The sequence below is a fragment of the Schistocerca gregaria genome, chromosome 11 (genome assembly GCF_023897955.1).
Source record: "Schistocerca gregaria isolate iqSchGreg1 chromosome 11, iqSchGreg1.2, whole genome shotgun sequence".
Taxonomy (NCBI): domain Eukaryota; kingdom Metazoa; phylum Arthropoda; class Insecta; order Orthoptera; family Acrididae; genus Schistocerca; species Schistocerca gregaria.
The window spans coordinates 22995511-23020182 of NC_064930.1; the positions used below are offsets into that span (position 1 = coordinate 22995511).

Here is a 24672-nt window from a genome sequence, read left to right on the forward strand (position 1 = left end):
CTCTACTCATAGCCATCTTTCCACTATAGAAATTTGGCTGTCATCGTCATTGAAGTTTGCTCCACATAGAGAATCGTTAAGTGCCCCAAAAAGACAAGAATCAAAGAGCATCAGGTTTGGACTACAGGATGCATGAGGCAGTGATGTCCGACCCAATTTGCTGAGGTGTTGCCAAGGTCTGAGACTTGGGTGTGGGCTTGAATTATCTTGTTGGAGCTAGATTTTTTTGATATCTTGTCAGTCTGAACATGTCAAAAATAGTTCTTAGGTTAGTCTGTGTTCTTCAGATATGCCTCTGAATTAATGGTTCACTTTTGGTAAGAGAATGACACGTTCACTGCCCAAGAACACTGTCACCGTGGCGTTGCCAGCAGAGGGAACTGCCTTGAAAATCTTCTTCTTTTTGTGATTGTGGGTGCTGCTACTCCACTCCGCTTCCAGCTGTTACGCACGCGGGTTTTGTCACCTGTAATGGTATGTAACAGAAAGGCCACTCCATTGATGTCAAACTGCTCCATCAGTTCACTTCAAATTCTTTTTATTTTCGTCTTTTCGTGGAACACATCTTAGAGCATTTGAGGTTTTCAGTCATCATACACACATTCCAGTGCTCACCAATAGCTGTAGAACAAATTGTCGAGCTGTGATGTGCCAGCCTGCACAAATAGCGGCATATGCACGCTCACCGGGCACGATGTCTAGAACACATCAGATGAATTCGCAATTGCGAATGATGACTTCCATCAGCTGTAAAATGGAATGATGATAATTGTAACAGCTGTGGTCGCCACATTGCATCGTCGTCAGAATACCACAGGTACTGCTGTATCGTATTTGATGTCTAGAATGTGGCCAGGCCACTTCCTGGCGCTTCTACACTACTCATCACCCCACAGTACTACTATTAACTCCATTATTAGCACACACTGGACGCTAACATTTGTGGATAGTCAACAAGTTTTCTTTTTCTACAATTAAAATTTGAATTATGCATGCTGCTTGTAATGAGTCACTTGTAATGAGAGTCATATGTAGACGCCATTTTGATGATACACAACAGCTCTACCTTCTTTCAGAACTGTTCGAAACCCCGCACACATGCAGAAGAAACATCAAATTTGAGGCACCTAACAAGGCATACGCTTGTGTGTGTGTGTGTGTGTGTGTGTGTGTGTGTGTGTGTGTGTTTTTTTTAGAATAAGGAATGAAGCCTGCAGTATTTTGGTATGATTATTTTCATTTTAAATTCACTGTTGTGCATGTGACTAATGCTTTACTGTGGGAAAACAAATGATGCACTAGTCCAACTATTTGGGCATCGCCAAAATATTATTCCTTTGTTTCCCACTCCATTATCAGGTAAATGTGGGTACTCCACCATCTTAACATACCTGTGGCAGATTTTCTGATATTCACCTAGTCTCTTCTCTAGAAGCTAAAGATTGATAATCTCCAATCCATTTTAATGCATAATTAATGCAGTGATCTTTCACATGTGACGTGCAGAATATGTGAATACAAGAAGTAGCACTTAACGAGAAAAATGTGAATGTCTCAGATTAATCGTGTTTCTCAGTTTTCTTTGCAGTGCCGTGTCCGCATTAAACTGACAAATTGGGGGCTTGGTGCAATTACCTCTTTTTTAAATCAAAATAAATAAAAAACTGTTGGGGAGTCACACGAAAAATATTGCTATATCACTTTGTTAGAGATGTAATACTTTCATTTTTTTTGGAACTGATATCCATTATCGTCAGTAAGAGGCGTGTCCCACTGCTGCAAATATTCTCTTTGTGTTTCTCGTGACGTGAAAGCACACGACCTCTGAATGTTATTTTGAGCAATTAGTTGCTACGCCTGAAAACCGTAGTGTGCTTTTTACTAAGATGGCCGTCTGACACTAGCACGGAAGTGTAAGACTTCCCATCGGATTCCAGACGTACCCCGTGGCCGAAAACTCGGGCAACCGGGCGGGCCAGTCCGGGATCTGTACAGCCCTCAGGGCACCTGCAATGTGAACTAAAGTGTGGTGCCTCGTGTTATCCCGTAGGAATACACCGTTCGGAGCCCCGGTCGTGAAGGTTACGGCGACAGGATTTGCCGTTCTTCCCGGACATTGGCGAGCTGAAGTGGTACCTCGAATTTCTGAGGGTAGCACAGTACACTTCACAGTCGATCGTTGTACCATGAGGGAGCACGTCGAACTGAATGACCCCGTCAGAGTCCCAAAATACTATTGTCGTGGCTTCACTGAGTGAGGCTGTGACTTTGAACTTATTCTTCACAGTTGGTGAGCCAGCGCTCCACGTGTTGCTGTTTTGTTTCCGGTTCAAAGTGACGAACCCGTGCTCAATCAGCTGTGGCGACGGTCGACAAAAATTTTTCACAGTCTGCCCCGTAACGCACGAGCAGTTCTGCACACGTGGTCCTCCGTCGCTCTTTACGGTCTTCTGTTAGACGACGACGGACGCACACGTGTGAGTACCCCGACCAGTGGACGAGTGTGTCAGCACTACTGACAGAGGTGTTCAGTTGTGCAGTGAGATGTTTGTGTGTCCGCAAGTTCCAACACTGCAGGAAGCACAGCTGTGTGCGGCCAGCTGGCATGTGGGAGATTGGACAGGTTTGCGCGACCTTGTTGGGATAACAGCTCGCACGGTCACTCGCTGTGCTTTCTTAACTGCTAAGTCTCTGTAGACAGTCTGCTAGCACTTACGAATATCTGCGAATCTCTAATTATCCACAAAAAAATAAAAAAAAAAAAAAAACCGACGGAGCTCTCAGCTTGCATCGCACCTCTGTTATGGGTGCCATTTTGAATGCCGCGTGTAGTGTCGAAATGTCGTGAAATTGTAACGGCCGAAGGGGAGGGGGGATATTCCATGACGTCCCACGACAAACTCCGATTTGTTTTACCTGAAATTGACCCAGAAAAGAAATGGGTCGCATTTCTTATTTAACGCCCCTTTTATAAATGGCACGGTGTTTTCTCAAAATTAAACTTAATTGCAGCCTTACATAATTTTTCAGTAATTGAAACAAGAAGACTACATAAAATGTCTAAATTTTGCTGCATCAGTGCTGGAAGCCACGGACAAAGAAACATTTGCGGCATATCTTGTTTTTAGCGGCGAAGCAGTTTTCCACAAAAGTGAGGGTTAACCGTCGCAACATTTGAATATGAGATACAGGAGAGGCTTCGTGTGTAATTGCATAACTTCAGCATAACTCACCGAAAGTTTTTTTCAAATGATGCTGCGGTGTACGGGAAGGTGTCGGAGTTGAGTGACTGTAGTAAGATACGAGACAAAATTTCCAGTTGATGTGATGAATGGCGGCTAGCTCTAAATGTGGGAAAAAGTAAGTTAACACAGATGAGTAGGAAAAACAAACATGTAATATTCAAATGCAGAATTTGTAGTGGGCTGCTTGATGCAACTATGTCAATTAAATACCTGTGACACAACGTTGCAAAACGATATGGAATGGAATGGAATGAAGGATTGTTGTAGATAAGGTGACAGTCAACTATGGTTCGTTGAGAGAATTTTAAGAAAGTGTGGTTCACCTGTAAAGGAGACAGCATGTAGCACACTAGTGCAAACTTACTCTTGAGTACTGTTAGACTGTCTGGGAGCACCAGAGAGTCAGATTAAAGGAAGACATCGAATCAGTTCGGAGGCAGGCTGCTAGATTTGTCACCAGTTTGAACAACACGCAAGTATTGCAGAGAGCTTCATGAACTCAAATGGGAATCCCTGGAGAGTAGGCGGCACTCTTCGAGGAACAGTGTTCAGGAAATGAAGAGAACCAGCATTTGAAGCTGACTGCAGAACGATTCTACTGCCTCCAACATACATTTTTCATAAGGGTCGCCAAGTTAAGAGTTATTAGGGCTCGTATGGAGCCGTATAGATAGTATTTTTTTTCTCTCGTTCTATTTGCGAGTGGAACAGGAAGGGAAATGAGCAGTAGAAGTACAGGATACATTCTGCCATGCACCATACAGTAGTTTGTGGAGTATGTGTGTAGGTGTATACATAAAAAGGTTGATACCATTGGTGATAAATCACTGGAACCAGTAACTACTGAAAAATGAAAAGAAAAGATTGTACGGCATTGGTGGCTGGGGGTCCCCACCCGAGGATGTTCGACCACTGAGTTGCAAGTCTTTAGAGTTGATGCCACATCGAGTGACTTGTGTGTCAGTGAGGATGAAATGATAACAACAACAACACCCAGTCCCTGAGCAGAGAAAAATCTCCAACACGCCTGGGAATCAAATCTGTCCACTGCATGGCAGTCGGACACGCTGAGCCGAGGTTTTGGACACCGGTAACTACTCTAAATCACCTATTAGTAACCGTCTGGAGTAACCTAAAGTGGAGTGGCCACATAGTACGAACAGTAGGAAAAGCAAATGACAGACTTAATTTCGCAGAAATAATTTAAAAAAAATTAAATCATCCACAAAATTAGTGGCTTTAAAAGCACTCGTTCGGCCAATTCTCGAGTACTCGATTCTTGCTCCGGTATCCTTGCCAGGTCATATCAATAGAAGAGATATGCGAGAACTAACGAAAAGTGGCAGGTTAAGTTACGGGATCGTTTTGTCAGCACAAGAGCGTTAAAAGATATTCCACAAAGTCCAGTAGCAGGTGCTACGAGAGAGGCACCGTGCATCGTGGAGAGTTTTTACTGTCCACGTTTTGAGAGAGTGCATTCGGAGAGGAGTCGGGCAACATATTACTCCCTGACATATATTTCTCGCAAGCTGACCACAACGAGTAAATGAGAGAAATTAGAACTTAAGACGGAGCTTTACTATCGGTTATTCTTTGTACACACCATTCGTGGGTGGCACAGGGATCTGGGTGTCAGTGAGTATCCTCTGCCAGACAGACTCAGGTGGTTCGTGGAGTACGGGTAGAGAAATAGAATACAACTTTAACTTTTATGAGTGTTTCAGTCTCGAACGAGCTTTTCTGTGTGTGAATTACTTTTCAATATCCTTCTGACATATGACTAAAATTAAGTACACTTCTTGGAAATTTTTTAAATTCTTCCTCTGACCGAGTGTTCGCGACGAATTACGTCGGTAACCTTTACTTCAGTGATTGGTGAGATGCTGTGCACTGAAAAACAAACAGTTGTAAAACTAATTGTTGTTATCAGAGCTGGTTAATCACACAATGTGCACCTCACAGGGGTCATATTTTGTATCTGTCCTCATATCAATGGCGATGCGACGACATCGACCTAACTACACTTGCGTCGGGAGGTCCGGCACAAAATAGATTGTCACTCAGATACTGTCTCTGCGTCTGAGGGGAGTTGCCTAGAACTCCTATAAAGTGTGTGAAAATGTATTTCAACTTTGTTTTAAATTTTGTGTAATTTTTATAGATGCATTGCTCTGCATCAAATATTGTAATCACTGTATTAATCTGGAATTGTCCCGCATTTCACCTCTTGCAAGTTAGAGCTGGTGAGCAACTGTGACTCACAGGTTGATAAAGTGAGAGCTGAGAGTGTAGCTGGCACACAGGTGACGGTGTGGAGCGGCTGCTGTGCGCCGGACGGCACCTCCTGGTGCTGCTGGGAGGCGCGCTGGTGGCCGCTTTTGTGGGCGCGCCACCCGCCTGCCGCGTGGCGCTCGCAGTACTGGTGCCCGCCAACATCGCCACCGTCCTGCAGAAGGGCACCGGCACCGCCCTCGACGTCTCAGCGGAGGTCGCTGTCGTCGGCCTTGTCGCAGTCGGTAAGTCGGACTGTACGGTAGAGGTATAAGTTGGATGTTGACACATTAGAGACGATCGACGTAGCTCCTACGTCGGCCGATTATCGACGATGTTAACGACTCCCGGTGTGTGACTTTCCTATTCTGTAGGTTTAAAAGTACTCTCTGGTTATCCTAGAACCGAGAAGAAATTATAGATGGCAGCATACGTCACTGTCGGAAGTAGTACAAGAGTATATTTTGAGTCATTTGCTTTACTGCGCTTACGCTCGACTTAACAGGAGCGCGCCAGTTCGAAACTTTTAGACTGTTGTCGACTGATATCTTTGCGCTTTATTTTCGTCGTGGCCTTGTGAGATGAAGAAATAGAATTTCTATTGAACAATAGTGGTTCAGAATTAGATGAAGAAATTGCAGATTCTGGCATTAGTGATGGTAAACTATTTTTTGTCCGAATTATCCGTAATTCTGTGGTTTGATTCCTGGTCAGAAAAAAAGATAATTTTTACAAATTTTCTTATCAATGAAAACGATCCCTCAGGTGGTGAACCGTCAGGAAGACCTGAAGATGAGGCTGTTGACATTGGTGTCACAACAAACGCAACTGGTAATTGCAATTTGCCATATTCTTCTGGCCAGTGGACAGATGACGATACAATCACTCCCCAACTTCCTGTTTTTTTCTGAATCCTGTGGAATTCAAGATGGGATTGACCAACATTCTTCAGTGTTTGATTGTTTCACGTACTTTTTCGATGAAGAACTGGTGAGACATCAAACAAGAGACAAACCGCTACAGTAGAATGACAATAGAGACACTAAGTGCTACAGAAAAACTGAAGCCTCACTCAGTGTGGCGTAAGTGGACAACAGTGAAACTCAGTGAACTGTATAAATGTTTTGGTATTATTTTGCATATGTGCTTAGTCAAGAAACCAAAACTGTCTGACTACTGGTCAACAAATCCCGTGTTGCAGTCCTCATTTGTGGCAAAGTGTCTGCCAAGAGAGATATTTTTGTCAATTCTATGAATGTTACATCTCATAGATAACGCAACATATATTCCTAAAAACTAGGTAGGTCATGATCTTATTAATAAGGGAAGACCTATATTAGACAGATGCATGACCCAAAGTGGAAAAGCTTACAAGCCAGGCAAAAATATTACTATAGATGAAGGAATTTGCCCTTTTCATGGTAGACTGAGTTTTAGAGAGTATATGAAAAATAAGCCTAATAAATAGGCCATAAAAATTTTTATGCTATGTGAAAGTGAAAGTGGGTACATTCTGAACTGTGAAATTTATTCTGGGAAACAGTCTAATGTCGATAACAGCATTTTACACATTGTAGACAGATTGTGTCATTCGTTTCATAATAAAGGTCACACATTATACATGGACCGATTTTACACCAGCCCTGATTTACTGGATTATTTGTGGGGGAAAAGAAATAAGGCAGTTGGTACTGTGCAGAAAAATAGAAAAGGGCTACCAAGGGATCTTGTTGGCCAGAAATTGAAAGCATAAAATGACGGTAACAAATGTCAGTGTAAAAACTAAATTTGGAATGGTGGAAAAATGAAGCCAGACTGTGTTTTGGACTACAATAGTAAAAAAGCTGGTGTGGATCATAGTGACCAGCTAATGGCGTACTATCCTTTTGAACGAAAACAAAGAAAGTGGTGGAAAAAAAGTTTTCTTTCACATTTTCATGCTCATGACTGTAAATTCATACATTTTGTACAAAACATCGCGAAATACAAGCAAACATCTGGTTGAATACATTACAGAGTTAGCATATAACTTGGTTCACAAAGGTGGCCTCTTAGACTTGTGCACTTCTCAGAATAGTTCACCCATCAACAGGCTAAGCGGAAGACATTTTCCAAAATTAATTCCACCCACAAAATTGTCTAAGTGGCCTCAGAGAAGGTGCAAAGTATGCAGGACCGTGGTGCTCCTCGGCAGGGCAGAGGCCACGGGCGATGTATCTCAGGAATTGCAACTGTCTCACCGCAAGTACACTGTACAGTGCAGAGTTTTATAGACATTTATTCTACTACACTTCGAAAATAATTTATATATTAGAAAGTAAGGACGATAAGAAGAAAAAAGAAGTGTGCCAGTTGCTGATGGTTTTTGCAGACAGACAATAACAAACATAGTAGAACCAACGTTTTGTTGGTGCTCACCTATAGTGTTGGTTTGCACAACTCTGCCTTATACACCTCTTTCAAGAGGCCTACTTTTTTCTTTCGAGTTAAATCTGTCTTGCGACTCCAAGGAAGTGCTTATTTTTGTCACTAAAAGTGTTTTGTTTTATTGAAATAAAATAACAACAGTGGACTTACTGAAACACAGATACCATTTAACTTGCTCTCTCCATCTAAAAACATTTGATTACAAAAGATTTTGATGTTAGTACTTGATTTGTGCTCACACAGCGGAGAAATACAAAAGTCCTTGTATTTTTTGTCAATTTATGTTTTTACTTACCCTTGAGATCTCAAAAATTTGTCGGGAGAATCGTGAACTCACCATTTTAGACATCGTAGTTGAACGTGATGCTGAGGGAATTAGATTAGGAAATGAGACACTTAAAGTAGTAAAGGAGTTTTGCTATTTAGGAAGTAAAATAACTGATGATGGTCGAAGTAGAGAAGATATAAAATGTAGACTGGCAATGCAAGGAAAGCGTTTCTGAAGAAGAGAAATTTGTTAACATCGAATATAGATTTATGTATCAGGAAGTCGTTTCTGAAAGTATTTGTTTGGAGTGTAGCCATGTATGGAAGTGAAACATGGACGATAAATAGTTTGGACAAGAAGAGAATAGAAGCTTTCGAAATGTGGTGCTACAGAAGAATACTGAAGATAAGGTGGATAGATCACGTAACTAATGAGAAAGTATTGAATAGGATTGGGGAGAAGAGAAGTTTGTGGCACAACTTGATTAGAAGAAGGGATCGGTTGGTAGGACATGTTTTGAGGCATCAAGGAATCACAAATTTAGCATTGGAGGGCAGCGTGGAGGGTAAAAATCGTAGAGGGAGACCGAGAGATGAGTACACTAAGCAGATTCAGAAGGATGTAGGTTGCAGTAGGTACTGGGAGATGAAGCAGCTTGCACAGGATAGAGTAGCATGGAGAGCTGCATCAAACCAGTCTCAGGACTGAAGACAACAACAACAGTTGAACGTGAAGTGGAACGCACTATGGGACACGGTGGGTCCACCCACACTGATTTGTAGCTCCATGCCTCCAGCTGCTGTCATCCTTCACAGCGTGAGGGTGTGCCAAGTACCGTATCTACCCCATTATGAGACGAGGTTTTTTCCCAAATTCATCATTCTAAAAATATGGTGTTGTCTTACATTCGCAGATTAAAGTATTGCTGCTGAGGTTTAGTAGATTAATATAGGGGTTGTCGAATCGACCTCCTGCGATCACGTCACATTTGACTCGTTGGGTTAGTGCGAGAGATACACAAGAAACTATGAAGTAGGCATTACAAACAGTGTAATGATATGCTTAAAACTTTTTTGAAACACAGGAGGAAATACCGTTGCATTAAATTCTATCAGCTTAAAAACTTCTAGCTGCTGGTAAACCTTTTGGGATGTGAGGTCGTGGTCCAAGAAAATCTTCTGTTCCTGCAGGTGCTTTTGCAAATTGCTACAGCTTTCTGGTGTTGACTTATTGTAGACAACTGCATCATCTGTGAATAGCCATATGGAGCTCCCAATGTTTTCTACTAGATGAGTTATGTATACTCTAAACAATAATAGTCCTATCACACTTGCTCTTTCTAATCTAGAAATTACTTACACATCTGTTGATTTTGTTGTGTTAAGAGTGATGTGTTTTTTTTTGGGCTAAGCGGCAGGGCGAGGCCGTGTCGGATGCTTCCTGTAGTCTAGGAATGCATCATCTTCCTGCATGTGATGTCTGCAACACTTTGGATGACATGAAGGAACAGAGTGAGTTGAGTTTGGCAGGGGCTGTATCCGCAGGGTCATGTCCATCTTTTTGTAGAGGAAATTGTTGTTCTAAAAAAAAGTCATAAGTCTTGAGCATAAAGCATGTCCAGTAATTCTACAACAGATTTGCATTAACAATATAGGCAGATAATTAGTTACATGTGCCCCATGACCCCTACTGAAAACAGGAATGACCTGTGCTTTTTTTCCAGTCACTGGGTACCTTTGTTGCACCACTGCCGCTAGAAGGAGAGCAAGTTCTTTTGCACAATGTCTGTGGAATCTTACTGGTATCATATATAGTCCTAATGCCTTTCATATACTCAGTGATTATAAACTCCTGGAAATGGAAAAAAGAACACATTGACACCGGTGTGTCAGACCCACCATACTTGCTCCGGACACTGCGAGAGGGCTGTACAAGCAACGATCATACGCACGGCACAGCGGACACACCAGGAACCGCGGTGTTGGCTGTCGAATGGCACTAGCTGCGCAGCATTTGTGCACCGCCGCCGTCAGTGTCAGCCAGTTTGCCGTGGCATACGGAGCTCCATTACAGTCTTTAACACTGGTAGCATGCCGCGACAGCGTGGACGTGAACCGTATGTGCAGTTGACGGACTTTGAGCGAAGGCGTATAGTGGGCATGCAGGAGGCCGGGTGGACGTACCGCCGAATTGCTCAACACGTGGGGCGTGAGGTCTCCACAGTACATCGATGTCGCCAGTGGTCGGCGGAACGTGCACGTGCCCGTCGACCTGGGACCGGACCGCAGCGGCGCACGGATGCACGCCAAGACCGTAGGATCCTACGCAGTGCCGTAGGGGACCGCACCGCCACTTCCCAGCAAATTAGGGACACTGTTGCTCCTGGGGTATCGGCGAGGACCATTCGCAACCGTCTCCATGAAGCTGGGCTACGGTCCCGCACACCGTTAGGCCGTCTTCCACTCACGCCCCAACATCGTGCAGCCCGCCTCCAGTGGTGTCGCGACAGGCGTGAATGGAGGGATGACTGGAGACGTGTCGTCTTCAGCGATGAGAGTCGCTTCTGCCTTGGTGCCAATGATGGTCGTATGCGTGTTTGGCGCCGTGCAGGTGAGCGCCACAATCAGGACTGCATACGACCGAGGCACACAGGGCCAACACCCGGCATCATGGTGTGGGGAGCGATCTCCTACACTGGCCGTACACATCTGGTGATCGTCGAGGGGACACTGAATAGTGCACGGTACATCCAAACCGTCATCGAACCCATCGTTCTACCATTCCTAGACCGGCAAGGGAACTTGCTGTTCCAACAGGACAATGCTTGTCCGCATGTATCCCGTGCCACCCAACGTGCTCTGGAAGGTGTAAGTCAACTACCCTGGCCAGCAAGATCTCCGGATCTGTCCCCCATTGAGCATGTTTGGGACTGGATGAAGCGTCGTCTCACGCGGTCTGCACGTCCAGCACGAACGCTGGTCCAACTGAGGCGCCAGGTGGAAATGGCATGGCAAGCCGTTCCACAGGACTACATCCAGCATCTCTACGATCGTCTCCATGGGAGAATAGCAGCCTGCATTGCTGCGAAAGGTGGATGTACACTGTAGTAGTGCCGACATTGTGCATGCTCTGTTGCCTGTGTCTATGTGCCTGTGGTTCTGTCAGTGTGATCATGTGATGTATCTGACCCCAGGAATGTGTCAATAAAGTTTCCCCTTCCTGGGACAATGAATTCATGGTGTTCTTATTTCTATTTCCAGGAGTGTAGTTGCCTTTCAACATATTTCATATATGTTATAACATTACAGGTCGGGATTGATCTATGAAGTCTTGAATATCTTATTTCCATCTGTCAGTTGGTATTGAGATTTTGGGCATTTCTTTATATAGTTTTGTGTGATTAAGTCCCGATGCTGTGCAAAGCTGTTATTCAGTTACGTGCGCTGTGTGATCTGTTATGTTTTTATTTTCCGATAATAAATCATATTTTTTTCTGATTACTGTTAAAATATAAAGACGATAAATGTTTGAGGTCATTTAGAATAATATTTTAATAACTATGTAGATGATGTGACGTCATGCTTTTATTCTTAGAAGAAGTGTGTTAAATGTGCGTTTATGAACGGTCTGTGTCTTGATCAGTGATTAAGATTCTGATTCGAAAAATAATTGATTTGCCGAAGTTCAGTTTCACACTATCGCGTGGGGTGAAATAGGACCTTGGAATTGATTGTAGATGTATGCAGGTCATTTTCATGACAGGCTAGTAAGCGTCGCGAGTGTGTTGCAGTATCAAGACTGCTTTCGCGCCGCCGATGGTTTGCTTTAAACTTGCTAAAATATAATTCACGTAAATTTTTAATTATCTCGTAAGGAGAGAAAATTTTATTGTTATCCCACTGTTGATGGGTCATTGTGGAGGACATAAGTATGGATAGAAAGATCAGTTTCAAAATCCAATATAAATCCTGTTGATCAAAGTAGCCTAGCAATAGAAAAGCTCATATGTGGTTATCATCAGAAGCAGTGTACTATTTTTCATGCACACGTTTACACTCTACGTAGAGGTGTGAATGATTTGTGGGTGTGAAATAAACATTTAAAAGCATTTGATTGAATAAAAGGAAAGATATAAAGAAGTTAATTAGTATATTTTGTTATTTAATGAACAGTGATATTTTCTAGTACTGGTATATAGCCATAAATATTATTAATATTGTGGTAGACTGATCATAAGTGCTCTTGTTACAAGTCGAGTTTTGGACCTGATTAAGAGTAGTTGGTTCTTAGAGTCTCAAAGATTAAGTGTAGAATAAAATATCACTTAAAAATTCTGCATCGAAACCTATTATCTTTATACTATATTGAGCTAGCTATCCTGGAATCATGTGTTGCCATGGCCGTGTAGATGTGTGGTGTCAACAGCAAATAGCTATACACAAACACAAAACATTTCTCATGCTCTGATATCGATGAGGGAAAGAAAAGACGACGACGATGACGACTACATACACGTATACATATACAAACTGTATACATGATGCCTTACAGTACAACATAATGGTGTCATGGTATAATATTATAAATTAAAGTCCTTTGCACAATTCCTGTCCGTATGTGTGGTCTAGTTTCAGGACCTACTGTGGAAATTTTGATATGATTTTCACCAAAGATATACTTACTCATGAGGAAGGTTTGTTTTTATACCGCTACATACGATAGTAGAGCTACATGTGCAAAGCCTAGACAGGTGTCCACTCTCTTGTAATTTGTGAACACAGTAAAACTGAGGAAGAGATTTTATGAGCTATGCAAAGGTTAAAAACCCTAATAATTGTAATAAATGAAAACCATTGACTGTAAAATATCATAATGTATTTACACCATGATGTTGCAAAAAATAACTGAAATGCATGTATAAAATTTATAAGAAGTACTTTAAATACATTTACAGAGTAAAAGATCTTACCAGCATATAAGAATTTTGTAGGGAAGAATAAAGGAAAGGGGAACATTATACACATACAAAAAAAAAGTTTTGCCTCACTTCGGTTCCGAGAGTTCTGGAACCTGTACGGAAAACTGGAATGGTGATCAACACGAAACATCATTTCCACCCTTTTTGTTGCTCATGAAAACCACACATTGCATGCACCAGCATGCAGAGAGACCTTCCGAGGAGGTGGTCCAAATTTCTGTACACACTGGTAGCTCTAATACCCAGTAGCATGTCCTCTTGCATTGATGCATGCCTGTATTCGTCATGGCATACTATCCACAAGTTCATCAAGGCACTGTTGGTCCAGATTGTCCACTCCTCAACGACGATTCGGCGTAGATCCCTCAGAGTGCTTTGTGGATCATATTGTCCATAAACAGTCCTTTTCAATCCATCCCAGGCATTTTTGATGGGGTTCATGTCTGGAGAATATGGTGGCCACTCTCTTCGAGTGATGTCGTTATTCTGAAGGAAGTTCTTTACAAGATGTGCACAATGGGGTCGCAAATTGTCATCCACGAAGACGAATGCCTTGCCAGTATGCTGCCGATACGGTTGCACTATCGGTCAGATGATGGCACTCACAAATCGTACAGCCCTTACAGTGCCTTCTGTGACCACCAGCAGGGTATGTCGGCCACAAATAATGCCACCCCAAAACAGCAGTGAACCTCCACCTTGTCCACTGGACAGTGTGTCTGAGGCGTTCAGCCTGACCGGGTTGCCTCCAAACACTTCTGCGATGATTGTCTGGTTGAAGGCATGTGCAACACTCATAGGTGTTGAGAATGTGATGCCAATCCTGAGTGCATATTGTTGTGCCGATCAGTACCGTGTTGCAGGATGTCGTGGTTGCAAACATGGGCCTCGCCACAGACATTGGGAGTGAAGTTGTGCATCATGCATCCCATTGCGCACAGTTTGAGTCATAACACAAAGTCCTGTGGCTGCACAAAAAGGATTATTCAACATGGCGGTGTTGCTGTAAGGGTTCTTCCAAGCCACAATCCGTAGGTAGCGGTAATCCACTGCAGAAGTAGCCCTCGGGCGGCCTGAGTGAGGCATGTCATCGACTGCTCGTGGCTCTCTGTATCTCCTCCATGTCCGAACAACATCGCTTTGGTTGTCTTAGAGATGCCGGGACACTTTCCTAGTTGAGAGCCCTTTCTGGCCCAGAGTAACAATGAGGACGGGATCCAACTGCTTATGGATGGTTGTTTACATCTTTGGACAAGTTTAGTGACATCTCTGAACAGTCAAAGAGACTGTGTCTGTGATACAATATCCACAGGAGTTCTGGGAACCAGGGTGATGCAAAACTTTTTTTGATGTGTCTATTACTAAGTTGTGAAGTATATAATATGCTTACATCAACAGATAAAAATATAAGGTATTCATATGATTACACGGATACAACAAATTTCGTCTCTCAGTCCCCTCGCCACCTCCGGCTGCCAGCACATAGTTACTGTTGCAGTAACACTGATATCATTGACTATTGTAGATTTGGCTTCATGTATTCGTGAACAGAGTAGAAAATATTTTTTATAAGTAATTCTTCAATGTCTTTTCTGAATTTGCTTTTGTTCTTTCTTATGGTGGAGGGTAGTTTGTTGTAGAGTAAGCTTCCTGTGTTCCTTATTCCAGTACAGTTATCGAACTATTTCATAAATGTCCCGATGGTTGTTGTCTCGTGTCTATGATTTACCTCGTGTGTGTTATATTTCTGATGAACTTTTGTACTGTTAAATCTATTTTTGTCTTGAATGCAGTAGTGCGGAGTAATTGTGTGTGTGTGTGTGTGTGTGTGTGTGAGAGAGAGAGAGAGAGAGAGAGAGAGAGAGAGAGAGAGAGAGAGAGAGAGCACATGGGAGAAAGACAGTTTATTCTGTGTGCTGTGACAGTGCAGTGGGCGTACAACACTTATCGGGCACGCCAGAAGCAGCTGACATTGGCGTCCGGTGCGCTCCTCTCCCCGCCACTGTTTGGGGGCCGGCACGGCACTCCGGCGTCAGCTCGTGACGCACACCTGCGGTACGGTCGGACGCCTTCTCAGAGTGGTGCGAGCCTGTGGGGCCGGAGCAGGTCTGCCGTCGCTGCAAGACTCAATGCTGTCTTCCGTGAGTGTCACAGCATCCTGCGTTTGTGTCAGCCATAGTGTGGAGTCGATTGTAAAGTTGTCGCCCAGTTTTGGTTCTTCATAAATCTCGTAGATTTTCATCTTCCGATTATTAGGTTCTTTAAAGAGTTAGTAATAATTTACTGTAACACTGTCAGTTTTACTTTTTTAATTCACTGAACATTCATTTCTGTAAACACACAATGAGCAGCATGTAGCTACCAATTTGGAAAAATAGTGCAACACAGGACAGCAACTCTTATAGTAGTCCAGTCAAATAGCAGATATACCTTGCAAAAGGTGGGGTAGAAGAGTTTATTTATTCAACTCGTTCATATGATGGGTAAGATTAAGAAACCGAGTTTTGCCAACAAAATTTCTCTTGGGAAAACTCTCTGCAGTCAAGAAACTTGGAAAATTTTGACTTTTTTTTCAATTTTTTCAAAATCTCTGTTTTTTTTTTTTTTTAACGTCTATTTTCTTTTTCAAAGAGCACAAAATTCTCTACAAATTTGATTCTTGCCATTTTTTTTCTACTCCCAATATCTAAGGCGCTACAGCGCCACAAAAAATACCAATTTTTCAAATTTTGACCATAGTGGCAAGATACCTTATTTTTGAACACTATTTTTTCAGTTTCTGTTTGGGTAGTATAGATACATTATACATCATGTTATATGTTGGAATTTACCACCTCACTTTCAGGTATTCAGTTTATCTGTATGCATGAGGATTGCTGGGCACCCAACTATTGTGATTCTTACATCACTACCTGAAGTTCAGTATGGGCCACCTCAGTCCTGGAATTTGTAAAACTATAAATATAAAAATACACCATTCACACACACACACACACACACACACACACACACAAAATAAATTGTTTCAGGAATCTGAACTATTATTAGCTGCAATAGGCAACCTAATTAGGTAGGTAATTATTCTTGTGTTTAAAAGCCACACAGTTGACATTAAAAATAAGTAGCTTTATTACAATTAAAATGCATTGTCAGTTAGTAAAAAATGTTGACAGTTCTGGGTGTGCAATACTTGTAATATCGCACTTTAGCGCACTTGAGGCAGATATGAGCACCACTTCCAACGTTTTGATGGGCCAGGTTCCTCAGTGTCACCAGAAATATCTTGAGTTACGGGTCTGTACATAGAGTTGATCTCAGGTTGACTTCTTTAAACAGCGAGTCACCCTCAGCAAGTTCGTTGATTTCGTCAGCAGTTTCCTCAACATCCTCCGTAGCATCATCTTCACTGTTTTGAAATATAAATTTTGGCACGTTTTCACAGTTGACCCCAATACATTTCTTGCAAATTGAAGAACATTTCAAACCCGCTTTTCTGCAGGAGCACACTCCGCCACACTTCAGCTTGCATGAGCATGACACAATGTGAAGAAGTGCTTCAGGTGCTGGATCTTGGCTCATTATAACGGGTATTGGACCGTGGTCACTGTGATTCCAGCCCTATTTCTCAGGAGGTTTCCAGTTTCCCATGCAACTTTGGACTTGTTGGTAAGTCCGCAACAAATGATGATGTGCAGCATCTTGTGTACGTGGCAACCGTGCAAGATTCAGTTCGCTTTTTGTAGCAGACTTGGTGAATAGCTGGTACCGCAAATGGTTTAGTGTGTGGGAACTGCTGACACCTCCACTATACAGTGCAATAGTAACCTGTTCTCCTGCTGTTATTATTTCTTCACGGGTAGCATGTGGTTTATTGAACGTGCAAAGTGCTGAGGTTTAGGTGTTCATTTTTCGCAATAATATTGCAGCACTTAATTTTTCCTTGACCAAAAAACGCGGATGTTGTATCACATTCGCTAAAGGCATGTGTGAACAGAATATATTCACTGTCAAACCTGTAAGATGCAATGGAAAACCACTTGTCTTCTGCATTTCCGCTTCCTGGCATTAAGAAATATAAGTTTTGAATGCCTTGCCCCAAACCGGTCATGAGCACAAGCAGGTCAATCAACATCTTCTCCTACAATGACAACACTTCCAAAATCTTTGGTTCTTGAAATGGCAGATGTTACAATCATAACGTCAGCATTTTCTTGTGCCTGGTGCACTTCAATGCTACACTCCAGAAATTCCTTTTTAAGAAGTGTGATCAAATGCATCTTGTTTCATTTGTTGTACAAGAACGTGTCCTGAGGGACTTGGTTCACCATCTCTGATTCAACTACAACGTCAACCGAAGAATGTTTTTTGGACCTACGAATCCTCTCAGCACTCTTTGTGCTACATTTGTCTCCCTCACATGGATACCCATCAAATACAATAGCAGATGGAGATCCAAAATGACATTGCAGGTAAGAAACATAGCTTTCTGAATAAGGTACCCTCCATCAGTGACAAAAAATTTACTTGGTCCACCTGACTTCGCATCTTCCATGATGAGTAATATGTTTACACTACACAATAGAAACTGAAATATCAGTGTTCAAAAATTAGGTAATTTGCCACTTTTCTCGAAATTTGAAAAATTGGAATTTTTTGACATGCCTTAGATACTGGGAGTAGAAAAAAAGATAAGAATCAAATTTGTAGATAATTTCATGCTCTTTCAAAAAGATAATAGACGTCAAAGTGACAGGAGCAAATGAAACTGAGATATTTTGAAAAAAACTGAAAAATGTCCGAAATTTTCGAAGTTTTTTGACTGCAGAAATTTTCCCAAGAGAAATTTTGTTGACAGATCTTGGTTTTCTAACATTTCCAACAATATGAACGAGTTAAAAAAATAAAATCTTCTACCCCACCTTTTGCAAGGTACAGGCTTTTTCCTGACAGTTTCGCTGAACTATAGGCCTTGGGAGTCTGACAAAATTTCACAAGTGTTAGCACAGGTAGCTAACATAGTAATTTAACTCTTTGAATGCTAGACGACAACTGATGGACATAGAACTTCACTTAATGAATACTGAACTCGGACCAAACGACATAGAGGTCTGTGTGTGGCCTACTGGCCAGAGACTGCTTAAATAACATTGTGGCTGAACTGACTGAATATTCACCATTGTCTGTCCTCAGCTTTGTGTGTGATACTTACACATGGTGAGATGGGAGGAAAGGTACGTCCTGTGAGGAGAGACAGTATTAGTCACTCTGAACTAAAAACTTCAGTTAAACATACACTCGTTCTTAATGCTCTCTGAGGTAGACCATATGTAATGTATATTGTTATTTATTTTCTGTATTATTATGTTGTTATTGTTTACTACTTACCACAACAGTGTGGTGAATTTTGAGACAAACAATCTGGCCAAGACATTCGTGGTATACTAAGTCAGAACACTACCTAGAACTGGCATACAAAAACTACCTATGCTACAGTACAAGCTCCTCGTGCGAAATTTGCAGTATTCTCACATTCTTCTTTAACAAACTATTAGTCCTTGAGCAAAAATGAATAGGACAGTTAGTGTAGGAAAATTAATGTAGTTTCATTTTGTAATATTCGAAATAAGGCATATGTCAATACGAATATCTTTGTTCAGAGTCACTAGCACTATCATCCATCAGGACACGTGTCTTTCCTTATGTCTCGCTCTGTACAAACATGCATGTATGGCAGAAAATACGAACTGTTAAAAGCACATAGTAACTAGATCTTCAACAACAACCACCACAATAATAATAATAATAATAATAATAATAATAATAATAATAATAATAATAATAATAGAAAAGACTTGGATGTTAAGTAATACACACATTACATAAGGAAGTAACTTGGTTTAACTATAAGCCCTATAATCAAAAAATGGAAAAAAACAGTGGGTACTATTTTGTCAGCGGAAGTTTTAACATGCACTGAGCTGGCAAAGGCCACCAGGAATTGCCTGGATGCCTAAATTTTCGCACAATACATTATTTCGCGAACCTCATTTACACCAGTAGTGATATCACTGTGTCCTTACCCCTCATTAATTGCCTTGAGTAGTAAATACAAGGGACGGTATTAAAACTGTTTTTAAGTCAGTGGTGAAAGAAACATTTCGAAAGTAATCTGCTGCCTGCAAATACCTCGATACTTACTGTATTAGGTAAAGGTCTACAGCATGACACAGTTAAATGTAGCCCACATCCCCTTCGAACGGTAATGCCGTATTTTGACTCCTCAGATAGAGTAAATAGCTACAACACTGGACAGTTTTATGCAATAATCAATTGTTAGCATTCTTTTGCCATCCCCCAGTGAGCTCAAGGTTTTTCAGAGAGATCGTTCGTGGCACACAGGCGGCCCCCAAGTGACTGCAGCCATTTCGTCCTTACCGTCTATATTTCCTTCCCCGTGCTCCTCCCTCCCTGTCCTCACCCCTTCCCCTTCGCTCCCTCCACCCCGTCTCGCCGTTCTTACTCGTGTCGACCTAGCTATCCACCTGGTTTTCTATGCGTTTTGAGCTCCACTTTTAAATTTTCTCTCCTTAGTGTCAGCCAACTCTCTCCCTAGCATCTACAATATCGATACCTCTCCCCCCTCTTTTCCTTCACCACTGTAGCCCTCCGCTGCCACTCTAGGTCACCGGCACGTGTAGCCAGTTGGTGTGGTGGGGCTGTTTGGTATCAATCTGACCGGGCCACCTGACAACACAGGGATCACACTTCTGATACCTGAGGCGTTGCCTCCTCACGTATGGCGAGGAATGGTTGCTCGTCATTCTGGGGCATCGGAACTCCCGGCAGTAGCTGCCGTGCCAGACGGTACGGCTGATTGAGATTGGTGGTATAAGGGTGGACGATTTACGTATGAAACACATTGAGCTTTGGACTGGCCACTTCCCTGTGGCCATCTCTTCAGTCGGTAATGGACCACCAAATGCTGCTTTTGATAACTCTGTGGACTTCTCTTCCCTGACTACGCCGTGCGGAGAGGGCCGCGGTCGCCATCTCGGGATGAAATACTTTCCCATCTACCTGGTCTGCACTAGGACAGATGGGGACATGTTCAGTGCCACAAAGCCATTAAATTTCATTGAACTTATTCAAGATAAGTTTAGTAAAGTGGAGTCCGTCAGTAAGATGCGGCCAGGTTCACTGTCGATGAAAACTACTTCTGCTGCCCTTTGTGCTTGTGATCATCCTGACAGCGTCTCGGTGTCCTTTACTCCTTATCGGTCTTTGATGTGAATCGGGGAGGCATTTTTCTTAGGGATTTCATCCTTCAAACTGATGGTGAACTCGGGACTGGTCTGAAGTGAAGGAGCGTTCATTTTGTTCGGAATGCAGAAAGGTCATAAGGATGATAGCACTGATATTGGTGGCTTTGTCCTACCTTTTGAGGGATATACCCTCCTGGAGAAGATCGAGGTTATGTGTTGTCAGTGTGATTTGAAGCCGTACGTCCCACCATCCATGAGGTGGTTTTGGTTCTTGCATTTCAAAACAGTCATCCCTCTGTACGGCAGACCTGAATGAGGGCACCCACTCTATGAGCGGAGCCCGTGTTCCACCACCTGTGTGTTTTAATTGTCACGACCGTCACTCTTCACACACACCAGGTTGCCCGGCTCATAAAAAGGAAAAGAAGATACGGGAGCAAAAGTCCCCCGATTGGTTATCTTGTCAGAAATCTGACCGACTACATCTTGTGTTGATGTCTTCTGCTTTTGCTGCCTCTATCCCCCTCCTCCCTCTTCATTCATTACCCGAGTCTCCCCCCCCCCCTCTCTCCCCTCTCCCCATCCCTGTAGTTCCCACATCCTCCACTCCGGGTGGCGCTCCCTCTCCTGTTCTCCAGCACCCAGTAGTGATGGGGCTCCCTCCTATGACCCCTCTCCCCAGTGTCACTCGGGCCAAAAGCCTGCTGCCACAGCTAGGTCACGGGATGCACAGTCTGTGCGCTCCAAGGCCCACTCTCTTTCAGTTCCGTATCTTGCAGAAGCCTGCTGTCCCTCTGACCCTTTCCTCCTCGACTTCTGAAAGAGCAGGAGGAGGAGATGATACGCAAGTCCCCGGACAAGGCCCACCTGGTGGCTTTGGAGGTGCCATCTCCCACCTTGCAACCCGAGTCTGACCTATTATTTGTGGATGTCACCCTGTCCTCAAAGATAAAGGGTGGGTTACATGGGGTCATGATTGGCTCCAGCCTGTTCACCTCCCGTTTGGATACTCAGTCTGTGTTTATTCACTGGAAGTGTAAAGGATTCTAACATAACGTCCCGAGCAGCAATCCCTTATTAGCTTTCATTTAGCAGCTTGTGTCGTTCCCCAGGAATCTCATTTTACTGGTGCTCACTCACCGACTCTTCGTGCATTCTGTGTTGGAACCCGGTTGGCTCTTCGAGTGCTTCTGGTAGCGTCTGCACATCGGTCCGTACAGACGTTGTTAATACGTGGATGCCCCTTCATACCGAATTGGAAGTGGTCATTGTCTGGGTCCAGTTTACTCTGTGGTCACAGTTTGCAATCTTTATCTCCCTCCTGACAGGCCACATAAACTCACTGCCTAACTTCCCTCGTTCCACAATTTTCTCCTCATTGGGGATTTTAATGTCCGTCAGCCTTAGTAGACTGTGCTTTATCGTTTGGTCTGAAGCTCTTTATTGACAAGTTTCTTGCAGACCACAACCTCTGCCTTCTTAACGGTTGTTTGTCTACTCATTTTAGTGCCGCATATGGCTTCCTCTGTCACCGATCTTTCGCTCACTTCCCCTCCCCTGCGTCCTTCCGTACACTAGTCGCCACACTACGACCTCTGTGATAGTGACCACTTCCCGTCGATTCTCTCATTCCCTTCAGCCTCCCGATGACCGGGATACCTCGCTGGGCTTTCCGTCGGGCCGATTGGCCACTCTGTACACCAGGTTGTGTTTACATCATCTTTGTCAGGTTGTATTGGTGAAGTCATACACGACCTGCTTGGTGAAGTCATACACGACCTGTCCGACAGATAATTGCTGTTTGCCATCGGCCAGTTCCGTGGTGGACACAGCCGTTGCCACCATCATCTGTGATGATTATCGCACCTTGCAACATCTTAAAAGGCACCCGTTCTCTGTGAGTCTTACTACCTTTAAATGCCTTTACGCCAAAGCCCATTACTTAATCAGACAGAGCAAACGGGTGTGTTGGGAATGCTTTGTCTCCTCCTCTGGTTCTGACCTTTGTCATTCAGCACCCTTCGATGTTGTCGGTGGCAGTCTTCCATTCCAGGCATTGCCCTTCCAGGTGGCCTTTGTACAGAGCCATCAGTTCTCGGGAACACCTCACGACCCATTTTGCAATGGCATCAGTGTCGACCACGAATCCAGCTTCCTTCCTCCTCAAGAAATACTGGGCTGAAGCTTTCCGTATAAGTTTTGCCCATTGTCAGGTGGAATCCTACGATTAACCTTTTACTGAATTGGAACTGCTTCTAGCCTTCTCTTCATTCCCCTGGCCCTGATTCCATCCATAACTAATTGCTTCAACACCTCACTCCTCCACAGTGACAATATCTCCTCCATTTGCTGAACTGTATTTGCCTCAAAACGTATTTTAGCCTCTCAATGGAGAGAGAGTATTGTGGTTCCTGTCCTTAAGCCTGGCAAGACTCTGTCCCCCCTTGATAATTACCAGCCAGTCGACCTGATGAGTGTCTCCTACAAGTAATGAGGGCAGATGGTGGCTACATCTCTGCCCGAACTCTTTGCCTTTAAATATGTCTGTGTGTGTGTGTGTGTGTGTGTGTGTGTGTGTGTGTGTGTGTGTGTGTGTGTGTGAGTGTGTGCGCGCGCGCGGCCAGTTCCGTGGTGGACACAGCCGTTGCCACCACCATCTGTGATGATTATCGCACCTTGCAACAATTTTAAAAGGCACCCGTTCTCTGTGAGTCTTACTACCTTTAAATGCCTTCACGCCAAAGCCCATCACTTAATCAGACAGTGCAAATGGGTGTATTGGTGAAGTCATACACGACCTGCCCGACAGATAATCTGCGCTGCCAGTATTGCTGTTTGCCATCGGCCAGTTCCGTGGTGCACACAGCCGTTGCCACGACGCGCGCGCGAGTATATACCTATCCTTTTTTCCCCCTAAGGTAAGTCTTTCCGCTCCCGGGATTGGAATGACTCCTTACCCTCTCCCTTAAAACCCACATCCTTTCATCTTTCCTTTTCCTTCCCTCTTTCCTGATGAAGCAGCCGCCAGTTGCGAAAGCTCAAAATTTTGTGTGTGTGTTTGTGTGTTACTTTATGTTATTTTATTGTGCCTGTCTACCGGCGCTTTCCCGCTTGGGAATCTTTGTTTTTAATATTTTTTGCCCATGTGGAAGTTTCTTTCTATTGGGATGTGTCATTCACCCTTTCTCCGTCTTTATTGGGCAGTAGTTCCGTCTCGTCTGGACTGTGGTTGTTAAGTTTATGGATCAGCTGGCTCTTCCATGCTGCTCCTCTTGTAGAAAGAAACTTCCACATGGGAAAAATATGTTAAAAACAAAGATTCCAAGACTTACCAAGCGGGAAAGCGCGCCGGTACACAGGCACGATAAATAAAACACACACACAGAAATTCTAGCTTTCGCAACCGACGGTTGCTTCTTCAGGAAAGAGGGAAGGAGAGGGAAAGACAAAAGGATGTGGGTTTTAAGGAAGAGGTTAAGGAGTCATTCCAATCCCTGGAGCGGAAAGACTTACTTTGGGGGGGGGGGGGGGGGGGGTGGGGGGGAAGGACAGGTGTACACTCGCACGCACACATATATCCATCCGCACTTACACAGACACAAGCAGATATTTTGTGTTCGTGCCACTGTATGTGCTGCAGTACGCATGCGCGGATCTGCGACTGCTTGCTTTTGATTGGCTTTCGCGGCGCAAACCGACAACAGCGCTTCAGTTCTCTAGACCTGAACGGTATCACTTCCGAAATGCATACTGAATAATTCTGGGGCACTAATTAGAGTACTAGACCGTTCGGTGCTTTGAGTACTGAAACGGTTGGCACAGTGGCGGAAAGGTACAGAATAGGCACCCTGATCCAGAGCTCTTGTCTTGACGCCCGACACATGACTATGGACCCCCCAGATTCATTTCTTGGGTCTTCTTTTTGACAACCAGCTTACTTGGTTGCTCCATATCCACCATCTGAAGGTTGGCTGTTTTAATAAGCTTAATATCCCACACTTCCTTACCCACATCTATTGGGATGTGAGTCATTCACCCTTTCCCCATCTTTATTGGGCAGTAGTTCCGTCTCGTCTGGACTGTGGTTGTTAAGTTTATGGATCAGCTGGCTCTTCCACACTGCTCCTCTTGTACTCAGTACACCATCATGGCAACCGTTTACCCATTGGTGTCTTTCGCACTATCCCTGTCGATAGTATTCTGGTTGACCCTGGGATCCCT

The 24672-nt window shown here is 43.5% G+C and overlaps 1 protein-coding gene across 5 annotated transcripts in view; it reads left to right on the forward strand.

The window, feature by feature from the left end:
- The window catches only part of LOC126295433 (protein brambleberry-like), a 200612-nt gene that overhangs the window by 106776 nt on the left and 69164 nt on the right, over positions 1-24672 (forward strand). For all 5 annotated transcript variants that reach the window (XM_049987919.1, XM_049987920.1, XM_049987921.1 and 2 more), the window contains 2 exons: positions 5549-5761; positions 15115-15330. In XM_049987919.1, coding sequence (XP_049843876.1) covers positions 5549-5761; positions 15115-15330 — 429 coding nt within the window. The remainder of the gene's footprint in view (positions 1-5548; positions 5762-15114; positions 15331-24672) is intronic.